Here is a 16,831-nt window from a genome sequence, read left to right as displayed (position 1 = left end):
GTAAGTGCTAAGTGTATTTGTTAAATGGAAGCGTCTAGGAGCAACAACAGCTCAACCTTGAAGCATTTGACCACACAGACTCACAGAGTAGGGCCGAGTGCTGCCGAGGTCCAAACTGCCTCTGGAAGCAACATCAGCACAAGATCTGTGTGTTGAGAGCTTTATGAAATGGGTTTCTGTGGCTGAGCAGCTGCACATAAACCTAAGAGCACTATGCGCAGTGCCAAGCATCAACTGGAGTGGTGTAAATGCAGTTACCATATGCAATAATTAATCAGTAGAACACAAGAGGAAGTGTGTTATTTCATATTAACGTCACAGCTGTGATTCTGTTGCAGGCACAAGGCGAAGGTTAGTGCAGTTGACGATCACAGCCATGGTGCTGTTACCGATAAGACACGGCTTTCTGTTGCTGTTATAGTAAAGCAAAGATGCCTCAAGTTTGTATGTAGTTTGCTTAAACATTGGCTTCACCAAAAAGCTAGTACACTTTTGCGTTATGGATGGAGCCATAAAATTATAATCAAGTGGAAATCAGCTTTTTCAGTATTTCTCAGATGACGCTCTGTGTTTTGGTCCAGTCAGTCAGCATTTCAGTCCATCTTGTTTGCTGAGTTGTATTTTGTACGTTTCTGGCTGATTGTAGTTTGCTGCCGACCTAAAAGCTCACTTCAGAATGTGATGCAGTCCTGCGGACACTCTCTTCTACAGAATCTGGCCATAAAGTGGCTGCAGGTTAAATATTGTAGAAACAAATAATAATATAATAATAATTATAACAATGTATATGTTTTCCGTATGTGTGTGTGATGTCAAAACTGTTCGCTGCAAAGTGAAGTGAGTCATTATTTAGCAGCCAGTGCTCAGCAGAATGATACAATTGTTGTGGGGGGAAAAAAAAAACATGCTGTTGTCATAAATAACAGCATAAAGCTCTTCTTGACCAGTAGGGTTGTCTTATTTGAAGTAACTGCATGTTATGTTCCTTATGTGTTTTATATGTAATAAGGTGTCCCGCTAACCGCAGCCTAGTGGCTATTAACATTCATTAGTTGTTAGCTACATTAACCTCATAGCTCCAAAACTAAAGAGGCAGACTTCAGACACCAAATTTGTTTTGGTTGATCAAGAGAAACCTCAGGATGCTAAAAGTGAATTTGCTACAGTCAGGACAATTTTTTTCTCCTGCAAATACACAAAAACAAACACACAGGCATACACACACTCGAGTCTAACCTCGTCTTCCTTGTCCTTCTTGTCAGGCGCTCTGCGTGAATGTATCCTGTTTAGATGGGCCGTAATTTTGTTTTGAATTCGCTGACATGTCATTAAGGCCTGGGGTTGTGTTTGATTGGCGGCGTTTGGCAGCCTTTATTTTTTAGGTTCTATTGCTTTGTGCTTACTGGCTGCGGCAGACACAGAGGAGTGTGTATGTGAGCGTTTGCGTGTGTATGTGTTTGCATTCTCCTGCGCAAGATTACCTGTGTTATTCCCGCTGATGGTGTGTCAGTCATGTGCGAGAGGCGCGTTTATCTGCGCTGAGCTGACAGGACGCAAAGCCTCAGCCAATCAGCTGCTCTCCCAGCACACTAACCACACGTCAGAACTCCGCACTGATAACCATCCCCGAACAGATGGATTCCAAAACGAGTTCCTTTCCTCTGTTTTTGTGTTATTTCGGTTTTAAAGTGTTTGTTTTGGTTTTGTTTATTTTTCAGGATGTAGCACCTGTACCTGCGTCCAGCACCAACGAGGAGAAGGTGAGATGCACATCATATTACACTGGAATTATATATATAATATATATATATATATATATATATATTGCTGCTGAACAAAACCTTGTATCTTCAAAATGGTAACTTTACAGGACAACGGAAAAATATACTTTTACACACGTTTACACACAGCCTAATAATCCGTTAACAATCCGACTGATGGCTCAATTGGAATGGAATAAGTCCATGTACACACCTCACTCAGAATAGGCTTGTCTGATTGAGGCCATGCGAAATACAATTTCTATCCGACTGAACGAGGTGGGTGATCCTGTAAATAATCTGTTAAATAGAAGAATAATAACCATGTAAACGCCTGTATCTGATTACATTCCCAATCTGAAAGTTTAAGCGCGTTCTGATCATGTGTGTCGCGTCATAGTGAAGTTTATAACATTCAACATGGCGGAGCAGAAACTGGTCTGCAGAGGAGACGAAGTTTATGCTCTGATCTTTAAAAGACGGCGGTGGGACGGACGTCCAGCTTATGTGTCTCAGAACACGACGTCTTCCTCTCGGCCTTCTTTAATAAGTATATGTGAAGGACATTTTCCTGAGTCTGACATCATTTTAAAGTAAGTAAAAACACAAGCGCTGCTCACTGCTGCTCTTCTCACTCTGGACTCATGGTAACGTCTACACTAAGTGGTTCTCTATGCGTTTGTGTAATTTTGGATCTGATTAATTGTAGTGAACATGTAAATGAAAAATTTCCATCATTTTGTTGAGGAGAATGTGATATAAACACCTCAGTCTTAATCTATAATCGGAATGTATTCAATTGGATTGGCGGAAATCTTTGCGTGTAAACACAGCTAATGTAAGTCAATGGAATCAGATGTTTTGCCAAGTCATTTTGAGCCGTTTCTTTTGGTCCATTCATCATGAACTCTACACACAATGTAAAGAGCAACAGGCATTTTTAATTCATGCCAAAAACTGAAAATGAAGATACAAGGTTTTGTTCCAACAGCAGCGATATATAAAAAAAACTCTTTAAAGTTTAAAGTGAAAAGAGATCACCTAGTTTTTTTTCAGACAAATTTATGTAGACGGTCTCTTAGATGTTTACAGTTTGTCCTTCCACCCAAATATTGACAAGCGGCCAAGACGTTTGGTGTCTGAATTTGTATCTTTTTCATCCATTTTATTAAATAAAAAAGTTTAATGCAGGATGTAAACACGGTTACAGTTTCAAAACATACCGTTCAGTCCATAAACGAAAACTAAGCTGCAAAAACAGCCTGTTTTGGATTCACCGGTTTTGTGACGTCACACAAACCATCACGTTTACATATATCTGTCTGTTTGGCCTGAGGCAGTTTAGCCCAGCTCATTCACACTGAATTCACACTGCTTTTTGAATGAGGTGCAGTGCAGGACAGCCAATCAGAACCAAGCTCATTTACGTATCAGTCTTGAAGGCACAGTTACAAAAACAGCCTTTGTAATTCTAAGGGACAAAAAGAGGGCTTGGACAATGGCTGTGTGAAAAAGAGAAGCTTTCAAACTGTAAATAAGAATAAAAATACTGTTTGTGATGTGTTTCCAGTGTAGCAGTTTCAGATCACACATCGAAATGCAGAACGCTTTGCAGAGCATACAGGGGTAGTGGTTGAAATCTTCTCTACGAAATAGAACAGCACTCAAATAAAAAGAACGTTACTTCATTAACAGCCACTAGCGCTGCTCTGTAGGCGACACTGCCAGCCTCACTGCTGAGCTTTAGTTACATTTAGGGCATCATTTGCCTTCAAAGAGGGACAGTTACCTATTATCACTCACCCATAATTCTTCAGTGATATGAAGCTGAAGTCAGCTATTCACCAGTTTCTTTTTCAAATTTTCCCATTTCACCTTAAATGGTGCAGTGGTTATGTTCTGGCACTTCAGGCATCAGAACTGCTGGACCTTTTAAAGTGGAATGGGAAATTTAGCTAGCTAGCTAGCTGAGACATTAGCATACTTTTAGCAATTTTTTTATGGTAGTTATGAAGAAAAGGACCATAATACATTAAAATTACGTTATTCTAAGATAATACAATGATTTATAGTAATTTTTTAAAGGAGAAAATTCTCACATTTGTGGGTTTCTTTGGTCCCCCGTGCAGCCATCTTGCTAGTTTTTCTTTTTTCTCATAACTCTCATAAACCTCTGTTTGGAGGGCCACGTAGCCCTAACACTTCACCCTATCCCTAGATGTGAACACGCAAAACAGAGGGGTAGGGCTAAAAGGTAGGGGTTAAGGGGGATATGGGATTGGGCCAAAGTCTTTTTGCTGATGTCATGGTCATTATTGGTAATTAATCATAAATCAAGAGTCTCAAGCTCTCCTTGCTTTTCATTTCTGACACTATGATATACAGTGGTATATTTTACTGATACAAGTGGACAAAATACAGACAGAATTCAGGATTCAACCTGCTTGCTGCTGCTTTTAGCCATACGACACAGTTTTGTTCATTTTTATAGATAACAGCTTGTCCTCTTGTGAGCTCTGGGTCACTGAGACTGGAACATACACAGTGTTGAAACCCACTTCTGCTCTTTATGGCTAGGGTCAGTTAGTCTGGTTCCTGCTGTTAATCCATTTTGACCGTTCTCCTCCGTTTGTCTCCTGTGGTCAGAAGGTGCAGTCTCGTCAGGAGGAGCTGAAGGAGAGGGCGCGGTTGCTGCTGGAACAGGCTCGCAGGGACGCCGCGCTGAAGGCCAAAAACAAAACCGTCCCCAACGCCACCTCACCCACACGCCCACCACAAATTATCGACGTAAGTGTTCCATAAGTTACTGATGCAGTATTGAGGCGCAGGTGAGGGGAAGATCTCGTCACCTGTACTGATTTTACAGTTGATGTTCGATATAATTTCAGATTAATCATATCATATGTTAATCATATGTTCAACAGCATGTCTCCTGATAAGCTAAATTTAAACATTTCCCTTTTAAAAGCTGCTCTCTCTAAAAATGGATACAAGCTTAACCCTCTCTTGCATGGTGTTGTCATATGGCAACAAGTACTTTATCGCAATTCTAGAAGTTACTCTAGTAGGAAATCTTATTATAATGTTGTTATTAATACCATACATTCCAAATACCAATTGAAATTTGATTACTTTACAATATTTGTAAATATATATATTATTTAAGTCATTTTAAATAACAAAATTTTAATACCAAATCATTTTAAATAACAAAAAACACATTAAAACATTTTTATCATAATAATTCATGCAATAGAGGGTTAAACTACTAGTTACGAGGGCTGTTACTGCCCTAGTAGTTATAGATCTGGGTTGTGGTAGCTGTTACATGTGGTTGTATGTATTAGCTACAGCTTTTAGAGGCATTTAGCTCTTCAGACGTCTGGTTCCTATCACCACCACTGTAATTCTGACATGAGTTTTTTTATCTAAAACAGAATGACTCTGTCAACATCTTAACCATTTAATCATGCAGAGAATTTGGAAAGTTGGTGGAATTCCACTTCATACAGATCTGAGGTGGTCTATAGTCTAGGCCTCATCTGTTTAACATGTTCAGTCACTCTTTCACATGCACTAACACATGCCGTGGTGTTGGAGAGCAGTGAAGTCTGTCCATATGGAGCAGGGTGACTGACCTCAGAGTGACCACGAGCACAGAGTGCCTTAAATGGAGAGAGAGAGACACAGTGGAGTTTTCTGTGCTGTGAGAGGGGTTTGGAGGGGCCTGTGTGTCCCAGGAGCTGATGAAACGGCACTTCTCTCAGATCAGACAGACACAGAGTATAAGAGGAGATGCAGATTCAGCTCATCTTCATCGGACTGATAGAGAGAGAGACAGAGAGAGACAGAGAGAGAGCACCGCAGCACTGATTACACACACATCCTAATTCATTACTCTCTCTCTCTCTCTCACAGAAACGCTCTCTCTGTCTCCCTGTCTCTCCATCCAGCTCTCTCTGTTGCTTGTTCATTCTCTCTCCCTTTCTCTTTTTGTTTCTCTCTCTTATTCTCTTTCACTCACTCATTCTTGTTCTCTTGTTCATTATCTGTCTGTCTCCTTTTCTCTCATTCTTCTTTCTTTCTTTGACCCCCGTTCTTGTTCTTTTTCTCTCATCCTCTCTTTTTATCTCTTTCTCTCTTTCTCTATCTCTGTCTCCTTTTCTCTCTCTCTTGTTCTTTGTCTTTCTCTCTCTCCCGTTCTCATTTGCTCTCTTTCTCTCTTCAACTCTTATTCTTTTTCTTTCTCTCTCTTGTGCTCTTGCTCACACACTGTCTCTCTCCTTCTCTCACTCTCTATCTCCAGCTCTCTCTGTTGCTTGTTCATTCTCTCCCTTTCTCTCTCTCTCTCTCTGCTCTTTCATTCAGTCTCATTCTTGCTCTCTCTCGCTCTTTCTCTCTCTTGATCTCTTGTTCTCATTCTTTGTCCCTCTGTCTCCTTTTATCTCAATCCTCTTTTTTTTTGTTTGATTCCCGTTCTTGTTCTCTTTCTCTCACATCCTCTATTCTTTCTCTCATTGGTTCTCTCATTCTCTCTTTCTCTATCGTTCACTCTTTCTCTATCCCTCTTGTCTCAATTTCTTTTTCCTTCTTTCTGTCTTTCTCTCCCGTTCTCGTTCTCTCTTTCTTTCACTTCAACGTTTCCTTCTTTTTCGTGCACTTGTCATCTCTTTCGTTTGTAATTTCTTTTTCTTTCTTTCTTTCTTTCTTTCTTTCTTTCTTTCTTTCTTTCTTTCTCACTCTCTCACTTCCTTTTTCTGTTCCTGTCTCTCTCCTTTGCTCTCTTTTGTTCATTCATTCTTTCTGTTCTTGTTCTCCCTCTTGTTCTCTGTTGATCTTTCGTCACTCTTTCTTTCTGCATGTCTGTGTCCTTTCTTCTCTTTCTGCTGCTCTTTTTCTTTTTTCTCTCTCCTGTTCTCATTCTCTCTTTTTTCGCTATCTATTTCACTGTATTTCACTTTTCTATTTCTTTTTCTTTCTTCTTTCTTTCTTTCTTTCTTTTTCTTTCTTTCTTTCTGTCTCATCCTCTCTTTTATCTCTTTTTCTCTTTGATTCTCTCATTCTCTTGTTCTCTGTCGTTCATGCTTTCTCTGTCTCCATTTTTCTTTCTCTTGTTCTTTCTATCTTTCTCTCTCTCTCCTGTTGTCATTCTCTCTCTCGTTTTCTTACTTTCTTACGCTTTCGTCATCTTTATTTTTTTTTTAGTTTTTGATGGTTTTTATTTTTCTCTGTTGTTTTCTTTTCATCTTTCTCCCATTCTCTTGTCTCCTTTTTTCTCTTTTTCTTGTTCTTTTTTCCTCTCTCCTTTTCTTGTTTTCTTCTTTCTTTCTTTCTTTTTTCTTTCTTTCTTTCTCAGCAGAGCTTAATTGGCATGAAGGTTGCAAGTCACGTTTTTACAAATGAACATGATTGTGATGATGCTGACAAAGTTACTGTAAAGTGTTAATATTGTTAAATTTAAGCTTTTCTTACAACAGTGAAAATACGCAGGAGAAAAAGATCAAAATAAGAGTAGAAAACATTATTTTACATGATTTTTAGTCACAAACTAAGGAAGGGAAGCCATGACAGAGCAGGAGGAGTGTACAGGGCTCAAGCTGTCAGGTCAGAGAGAGAGAGAGAGAGAGCGCGCAAAGGGTGAAGGTTCTCGCTCTGCTGATCACGCCGCTGTGGGACGTCTGACGCCTGCAGGCAAACTTAAAATAAAAAAGGCCAACGAGACGTCCAGCCCAAATCCAGCACGCAGCACCGTTCTGCTCTTAAATGAGGGATGAGGAAAAAGACAGAGGAGGAGAGAAATAGTGTAACGGCAGACGCTGCTGCGCTATGACAAGGGATTTGGCGGGAAAAGTAATGAATACCTCTCGGTAATGAAATATCTAAAAGACAGCAGCTCGGCCTGAAAGGGAGAGAGAGACGTCCTTGAATTAAAGCGGCGGCAAAAATATTCACGTTAAAACGTTAATGCGGGAAAAACGAGCCGTAACCTTCAAAACCCACTGCGCGTGTGTGTGTGTGTGTGTGTGACTGCGGAGGAAAATGAAATTAAGGCGACGTTTTTCAAAGGTGGTGTGGGGCTTTTTTCCTTTCTCTTCTCTCCCTATCTCCTTTCTTTTTTCTTTCTTTCTTTCTTTTTTTTTTTAAAGAAAAGTCCTCTGTGAGTTGGTGAAGGGGAGATGGTCCATCATCCGTAGATTAGCAGTAAATTGACCTGTCCATGCTCTGCCAACACGTCTTCTTTCCACAGCTGCTGTTGTGAGGTTACTGAATACCAGCACAGCCGAAATACCTTTTAGTATAAGTTTAAGGGTTTTTTTTTTTTAGAATTTTAAAAGTATTTGTTAAGATAATGACATTTGATTTGTTTTCTGTGAGTGGTGGTGTTGTATTGCAGCCAATCAAAGTCATTTCAGCCATTCTGCCCTCCAATCAAAAATGTACACCACAGTAGTAGAGGAGAGGTGCTTTGCTGTTATCTCGGAATGTTTTGTCTCCAGATGGTGACGGAATTGAACTTCTTCATAACCTCCTTCTCAAGCTTCTCTCCACATACCCAACATGATGAATTTGAGGCATTAACATCCTTGGTGCTGATGAATCACGTGACTGTTAGGATATTTTAGAGTGAAATGTTGTTTTTTCTTCTTGGTCTGTTTTGCTTAGAAAAAAATCAAACATGTAAAAACATTCATAACATTTAATGGAAGTAAATGGAGAAATATATTTTTTCAAGTAATTTCGGACCATTTCTGTTGGTCTGTTCATCATGAAACAACAGTCTTTTTCAAACTGGGTTAAAAACTGAAAAATAGAGACACAAGGTTTTTGTCCCAACAGCATATATATGCGCCTATAAGTTTGATAAGTGGTACGTTTGTTTCTATATGTCTATATGTATGTATATACAACATATGTATGCATATACAACATAAATACAGAGCAAAATCAACATAAGTATAATTAAAAAGTAACACAGTAACATAGCTGATATCTTTGCTGCTGAGCTACTTTGAAGAATGAAGTTTCTCCAGGATGCCTTTAGCGATTACATGGATTTCATCCGTTCTGTCAGTTAACACGAAGAAGAATTCTTTTATAAATATGTATTTTTGAATTAATAAGGAGCTATTATATATGTTATATCATAAAATTTGTTTAGGAACAGCAAAAGTTTGTCTGCTGTTATATCTACATTCGATAGGTGGAGAAAATGAGGTGAAAATCCTGAGATTTTTATTCATTGCCTCTTACAAACCACCATTTTGAAAAAGATACATAAATAGTGATATGAGCACACATCACAAATCAGTACAAAACACGGTGTATCCAGCAGTAAAGGAAGCCTTGTGCTTCTTTTATACTGTGATAGAAAACACAGTAGCGTGCAGCGTAACTGCTCCAGAGTGGCCTGTTTTTCACTGAGCTTTTCTGGTTCATATGATTGATACATTAATGATTCCATTTTCGGTTTATTATAATATTCAGCATTTTAAAAGCACAGTATTAGATGCTAGCTCATGCGAGTGATACAGTGTAATGTGATTCATTATGATACAGTACAGCATATTGTTTTGTTACACCCCTAAAAATGGCAAATTCACTGCAGTTCAAAAAATGACTTTGCAGTAAAGCAGAGAAAACAGGGATAAACTTAGTGCTTCTTAAAACAGTAAAACCATTTCTTTTTGAGATTGGGTTAGTTTTAGGCTGAAGCCTAGACAATTATGGTGTCATATAGATATGTTTGTGTTACATATGGAACTTGTGTATGACCTCCTGGCAGGGTATATAAACAAATGCGTGTGTGTGTGTGTGTGGGTGTACGCACTCGCGCTCTCCTCTGTCTCAAGGACAACGGCTGCTAATGAGCCTCAGTTGCATTAGCGACTGAGGAATATTGAATTGTTTCACTTTTTTAATAGAAAACATTGATCAGAAGCGCGCTGATAATTGGGAGCGATTTAGATTAGCGATTAGCGATGTGTTGTTTTGATTAGAGGGGGCCAGGGGGGTGTTATCTGGACCTTCTGCAAGACGCACACACACCAAACACAACACGCATAAGGACGCCTTTAATTCAATTAAGGAGAAGCTGCGTTTGGCTGGAACGGAGGGATGGAGGGAGAGGAGGAAAGGATGGACGGAGAGGGAGGGTTGGGGTCAGTTAGGTAGTTTTAAGAGGCAGTAAAGAGAGGAGAAAGGCATTTGGGCAGTTTGGGACAAGAAGAAGAAAAATAAGTGCATTTAATTTAAGATAGAAAGAACTGTTGAAGTTGGCAAACTGCCGCATACTGAAAAAGATATCTTGTTTGTGTTTGTATAGTTGGTCTTTCTGTTCTGACTGCTATTCTTGCATGTGATCTTTGGTCATTTTGAGCTTAATGTCATTGAAACTGAGACTTCGTAAAGCTGCACTATGTACGTTTTGGGGGATTTGGAGACCTCTCTGGTGGAAATGTGTAATTGCACCTAATGTGTGGAAGAACATTACATAACATAATTCATGGTAGTGCAAATTTTTGCTAGCCCTCCTATAAGCTGTGAATTTAAACACAGACATTTTTAAGCTTGTAGAAGTCATTCCATGTGCTTTATTTGAAGCTTGTAACAGACATTAACATATATCTGAGCTTGTGTTACAGTGACCCTCTCAGTAAAGAGTCCTGGCATAGAGCTGCCGCCACTGTTTTTCATTCCTAACTAATCCGAGCCTTCTTAGTGACGTATCTAGAGCTTCCAGAAGGACTAGAATGATGGCTTTTTTTTTCCTTTCAAAATTGGTCCCATTCTAAATCGAAGCGTGATTGGTCGATTCTTGGTCGATTAATCTAATGTGTAAGGCCTTCAGTCCAGCTCCTGAAGTCCTAACCAATGGGAGAGCTTGCTTGGCTATACCTACCTAGAAACTATGAAGGAGAAATATACTCATTGGACAATTTTCTGTTGATCCTTTCAATATTTAAACCCACCCCAAACAAAACTAAACACTAAATTAGAATATTAATCTAAGAAGCTTGATGATTCTATTAAATATAAATGAACTAAAAATTAAAGACATTTGTGGAAATGATTCTCTGGAGGCCTGGAAGGCTCTGAGGATTCTCCACTAGAAATCGTACAGTCTGACTGAAGTCACAGCTAAAGCACAGTGAGTAATATGGGGGGCGAAGTGCAGTGTTTGTCACTGGCTGAGGGCAATAAAGACAGTATACAAATAAAGAAGGTAGATAGGTTTCGAATTAAGTTTTTAAAAATGTATTTCATAACATTACACTATATGCTGTTACTGAATTGCTTATAAATAAATTAAAAATTACAATCTTGAAAGGAAAGTAAGAGTTAAATAAGTTATGTAATATGAAGGCACATTGACACTTTTTGTTTGCCAGTGAATTTTTTTTGGTGACATTTTATTCATTTCAAAGGAATTTGTGGCGACTTCTCCACTGACGTTAAATAAAGACATGAAAGAAATACAGTTATCTGACATCATTATGTTCACTTTTTAAATGTAAAAGTGTGTATGTGGTGTGTGTATATATATATATATATATATATATATATATATATAGGTATAACTGTGTGCAGCACTATTCTCACATGAGTATATAATCCTAATATATTATAAATAATATAGTAATTCATATATTATATAATTCTATAATATTTATAAAATAAAATATTTCCAATGTAATATAATTAAAAATTACAATTATAAATATAAGTAATTATGTTTACTTTTATGTCATTACTCTGTATGGTTAGCGAGTCAGCTTGCTAACTGCACCTGCATGGAGGATTTTTTTCATCACCTGTCTTCTGGACCAACATTGGTCATATTTTAGGGTTAGGGTAGCTTTCTGGTGGGCCAAATCAAACGTCCTAATAAACTAACTTTGGCTCACACTTTGGGTCACCCTGTTTTATTCTGCATTCAACAAACACTGTTTTCCTCTCACGCACTACACAGGGGTCACATTTACAGACAGACTCTCCAGGATTTTTAGTTTTAGTGGGAACGTGTCTGATTTGTGGTGCAAACTGAGTGGAAGGCAAGGAGAGTTTATTTCTATAACACCTTTCATACACTGCTGTCATTCAAAGTGCTTTACAAATGAGAAAATACAGAGTTGTTAAACAAAAAGTGAACGAGAATAGAAATTAAAACATGATAAAAACATGATTAAAACAATAGATTTAAAAGATAAAATCATTAATTTAAAAATCAAATTAGAAACTAAATTAGGATAGTTAAAAAATCTAATTAAAAATTAAAAGTTTGAAAAGGAAGGAGTCATATTTGTGCTCAGATTGGTTTCAGATACAGTCTGTCGTCACTAAGGAACGGCGTACTCTCAGTGCATTTGCTTGGTGTCAGTGAAACCATGGCAACCAGTGGTCAGCTTGAGTTCAGAAACTGGGTGACGAGACCAAAAAGTCGCTGCCCATGTGAACGCAGGGTTAGGCTCCGTTCACACTCATCCGAATAAAAATATCTGTTTAGAGTTGAACAGTTTGCTGTTTTGCTGTACTTGTTAGGACCACATGTCCTCATAATAGGACATGACAATTTGTAAACATGTATCTGAATAAAATGATCTGTTTAGAGTTAGTGAACAGTTGGAGTGACTGAAGTTCTGAATTAACTTGGTTAGTTCCATAAAAGTACTGAGTTTTGGTACCCAGCTGTGTAACTGTGTGTGTGTGGGCAGTGTGTGGGCCCACTCTTTGTGTGGGAGTGCTGGTGTGTTTCACTGCTCACAACACTAATCCCTCCCCTCTCATCAGCTGTGTGTCTGTGTGCCCTGTTCTCCAGCATGCCATGCTAATTGTGCTCCAGCATACAGCGTGACCCCACTGCCTTTGATCTGACTTCACCCCCTCTGTCCCCCTCCGTCTCAGCGCGTCCTCGTCTGCTCACTGGTCTCTCTGGCCTTTGATAGTGGCCTAACAGTAATGATGGTTCTGTTTTGCGAGTAGGTGGCCTTCACAGTCTATTACAGCTGCAGGTCTGACGGTCGTCACAGTCACAGGCAGTAATGAGTCATTAATGAACAGCCGTTTAAAAAGCTGAGTGTCCCATAAAAACCAGCGCTGACCATCCTCCGCTCTCCACGCCCACACAGAGTCACGGGGTCAGAACTTTTCTTTCTGCTTGAGGAAAGAAGTGAAGGATGGAAGGATGGATGGGCGAGGCAGGAGAAGAGAAAGGCGGTAATAATTTCTATAGTGGGTTAAATGGTGGAGCGACTGGTCCTGAGGTTCTGAAGCAGCCGCTGATCAGAGGGGTAATTTCACACACGTCTGGACAGAGTATGAGAGAGAGAGAGAGAGAGAGAGAGAGAGAGGTACTGGAGGGAGGAGGAGTGAGAAAGAGAAAGAAGAGAGAGATGTAAGAGAAAAGGAGAGAGGTCCGGGGGAGTGAGAAAGAGAGAGATATAAGAGAAAAAGAGAGAGGTGGGGAGAAAAGGAGTGAGATTAAGTAGTAGATTAAGAGGAGTAAGAAAGAGAAGCAAGATATAACAAAGAAAAGAGAGATTAGAGAAATATGAGAGAAAAAGAGAGAGGTGGGGATGAGAAAAAAAGGGAGGAGCTGAGAAAGAAAGAAGAAAGATAGAAGAGAGAGATTGTGAGTCGTAAAGGGAGGCGTGAGAAAGAAGAGAGATATATAAGAGAAAAGAGACAGAGGTGGGCGAGAGAAAAGGGAAAGAGTGAGAAAGAGAAAGCAGAGAGACAAAAGGGAGGTGTAAGAGGGAAAAGAGACATATCAGATAAAAGAGAGGAGGAGAAAGAGAAGAAAAGGGAGGAGTGAGAAAGAAGAGAGATTATAAGAACAAAGAGGGGGTTGGAAAAGAGAAAGAAGGGAAAGTTTTGAGAAGAAATGAAGAGGGAGCAGAAGGAAAGACAGAATGGGGAGAGGCAGAGAGGAAAAGAGAAGGGTAAACAGGAGGGTGAGAAAAAAGGAGAGCATGAAAAAGAGAAGGAGGAGTAGTGAGAAAAACAGGCAGAGAGAAGAAAGAAAAAGACAAGGAAAACGGACGAGAGGAAAAGGGAGGAGGAGGGAGAGAGAGAGAAAAGGGAAGACAGCGAGAAGCGGGAGAGAGGAGAGAGAGAAGGAGTGTTGAGAGAGAATAGGCAGAAGGAAAGAGAAAGAAAAGTGGGAGTGGTGAGAAAAAGAGGCAGAGAGAAGGGTTGAAAGAACAGAGATAAAGGAAGAGAAGGAAAAGGCAGGAGTGGGGAAGAGAGAAGGGATGGTGAGAGAGAGGAAAGAGAAGGAGAGGAAGGAAAAAGGAGAGGAAAGAGTGAAAGAAAAGGGAAAATGGTGAGAGAGAGAGAGAGAAAAGGAGACAGACGGATGAGTAAAAAAAAAAAGGCTGGAGAGGGGAAAGAGAAGAAAGGGGCCAGAGGGATGAGAGAGAGAGAAGGGAAGACAGAGTGAGAGTGGGGTGGGGGGTGTTGGGAGAAAGAGAAGAGGCAGAAGGAAAGTGAGAAAGAAAAGGGAGGGGGGGGGCTGAGGGAAAGGGAGGCAGAGAGGAGAAGAAAGAACAGAGATAGAGGGATGAGAGGAGGAAAAGACAAGAGTGCAAGAGTGAGAAAGAATGGGAAGAAAAGGGTGAGAGAGAGAGAGAGAGAGAGGGGAAAGGGGAGGGAGAGAGAAAAGGAGACAGACAGATGAGTAAAAAAAAGGCTGGAGAGGGAAAGAGAAGAAAGGGGCCAGAGGGATCTGAGAGAGAGAGAGAGAGAGAAAAAGACTCCAGGTGATGTTCCTCATGTTCAGTGGCTCGTTATGATTAGTTTAATTGGACCGTGTTTGATTCCTACCGCCAAAGCCCCTCCCCTCCTTCCCTCCCTCACTCCCTTCTCCCTCCCTCCCTCTCCTCTCTCTCTCTCTCTCTCTCTCTCTGCTGAAGTGACTTTTCAGAGCTGTGTGTGACCCTCGCTGTCAGAGAGAGACAGAACAAACCTTTGAACTCTGTGTGTGTGTGTGTGTGTGTGTGTGTGTGTGTGTGTGTGTGTGTGTGTGTGTGTAAGCAGGCTGTATCTGTCCTCGTTTTAAAGATCACGAGTTCGCTGATCAGTAGCATTGATTAGCGTAAATGTGGAACATGTTGGCGAGTTTGTGTTGTACCTGATGGAGAGTGATTGATGATGTAAAGCGTTATTGAGACGTGAGGATGAGTTACAGTGAATTTCCCCCACGATGAGTTTTTTCTTTTTCCTCCAATGGAACTGAGAGTTGGAGTGTTTGACAGTGAGAGAGAGGGAATCAGTGTGTGCAGAGATCAAAGGGTTAGTCTGAGGTTTGTGTGTGTGTGAGAGTGAGTGAGTGAGAGGTTGACCCTCCAGTCAGGCCTTTTCTCTGATCGTCATCACCATTTTTCCCTTCATGTCTCTCTCTCTCTCTCTCTCTCTCTCTCTCTCTCTCTCTCTCTCGCACACACACGTACATATCGCTGTTGTCGGTATAAAACCTCGCATCTCCAAAATGGTAAATTTACAGGAGAAAGAAAAAAACCTACTTAATTTTTAATGTAAGTCAATGGAACCAGAATTTTTTTGAATTTGGGTGCGTTTCTTCTGGTCCAGTCATCATGAAATTTACGCACAGTGTAATATGACATAACAGTTTAAGGTTCCTAAGGTGATGTAACTGTTAAAGGTTCCGATTGTGATATAACATTTATAGGTTGTGATGTAACAGTGAAAGGTTTCTGTTGTGATGTAATTATTGTGTGTAGCTGCTTCTAACAATGGTTTATTACATCATAGTGCGTCATGTGCTTTTTATAACTCTCTCTCAGAGCGGTCAGAGAGCTCAGAGCGTACTGACCAGACATTCTGCAGCAAACGTTCTTGTTTAGAACAAGAAGTGATTAACCGAGTAAACCAGAAAAGAGAGCATTCTAGATTCTCCCAACAAAGTATGGCACTGCAGCCCATTGTGTGTGTTTGTTTGGTCAGTGTGCGCTGTCCTTTAGCATTTTGCCTTTGAAGTGTACAGTCGTTATTGCCGTTCTGCTGTGCTGTTGAGATATAATTACATAATTAAATAGTTGTGTGTAATGATTTTGTATTTCAGTTTACGCTCCGTATCAGTTCAAGTCTGTCAATAATTTGGCAACATGGCAAAAAAACGAGACACAGAGTTCATTGAATCCGGTTTCCGGTCCTGTATTTTGTATTCACTGGTATTTAACTGACCTGCTGATTTAACTGATTGGCAGACCTTCCACTGACTGCAAAACCAGGACCGGATACTGGATTCAAGGTGCAGATTTGAAATCCTCTAACGTTAACGATAGTCTTTCTTCCACATGATAAATAATTATTTAAACTTACAGAATGCTTTTGTTATTGTGTGCAATCACTGCGACTTCTAAGGGTTAAAGCTGAAGGTGCGGATTCTGTAGCCCTGTATATTTACACTACGGTCTGGTTTGCGTCCCCCATGCAGGTGAGAGACGTATGTGTCCTAAAGGTCATCTCTGGCCCTCAGACAGACAAACTTGACCACAGACACATATTTGCTGTCACAGACTGACGATGCATCTCTCTGTCACAGCCCCCGGTGTTCACACTCGCACTCTGATTATTTATTTGCATGTTTGTTTGTTGTTTGTTTTATGCGTTTGTGTTTCCCCAGACTCTCGTGTCGCTCCTCCTGAGCCGGTGTGAGAGGCGCAGACGTGTTAAATGTCATCTCTTGCTCTCAGAAGGACAAACTTGGCCACTAGCCTCCAACCCCCAATCATAACTGCCCTCTACTCGTTTTTTTATTATTTTTATAATAACTATCTCTCTCCAAATGGCTTGTGAAGTCTTCCCCCGATTCTGGCTGGGTGGTATGAGGGGGGTGCGGGTGCGTGTGCGTGTTGCCCGCGGGCCATCTCTCTCTTATCTCCCCCATTAATCATTCTGCTTTAGCGCAGTGGCGGTATCAAGCCCACGCACATGCAGAATCATAATTATGCCATGTACAACTTCTTTGATAACATGTACAGTTTTCTTCTTAATTCTTTATCAAATGCATTGATCGTGGTGTGTGTGCATTGATCCGGGACCACCATCTG

General features: G+C 40.3%; 1 protein-coding gene across 3 annotated transcripts in view; it reads left to right on the top strand.

Annotated features, from left to right (window-relative positions):
• ehbp1 (EH domain binding protein 1) overlaps nt 1-16,831 on the top strand; it is a 233,217-nt gene that overhangs the window by 137,994 nt on the left and 78,392 nt on the right. For all 3 annotated transcript variants that reach the window (XM_036594170.1, XM_036594169.1, XM_036594171.1), the window contains exons 14-15: nt 1,719-1,760; nt 4,407-4,547. In XM_036594170.1, the coding sequence (XP_036450063.1) occupies nt 1,719-1,760; nt 4,407-4,547 (183 nt within the window). The remainder of the gene's footprint in view (nt 1-1,718; nt 1,761-4,406; nt 4,548-16,831) is intronic.

Source organism: Colossoma macropomum, unplaced genomic scaffold, assembly GCF_904425465.1.
Source record: "Colossoma macropomum unplaced genomic scaffold, Colossoma_macropomum, whole genome shotgun sequence".
Classification (NCBI taxonomy): domain Eukaryota; kingdom Metazoa; phylum Chordata; class Actinopteri; order Characiformes; family Serrasalmidae; genus Colossoma; species Colossoma macropomum.
Note: the sequence above shows the minus strand (reverse complement) of the source record. Positions and strands in the feature narration are given on the sequence as shown.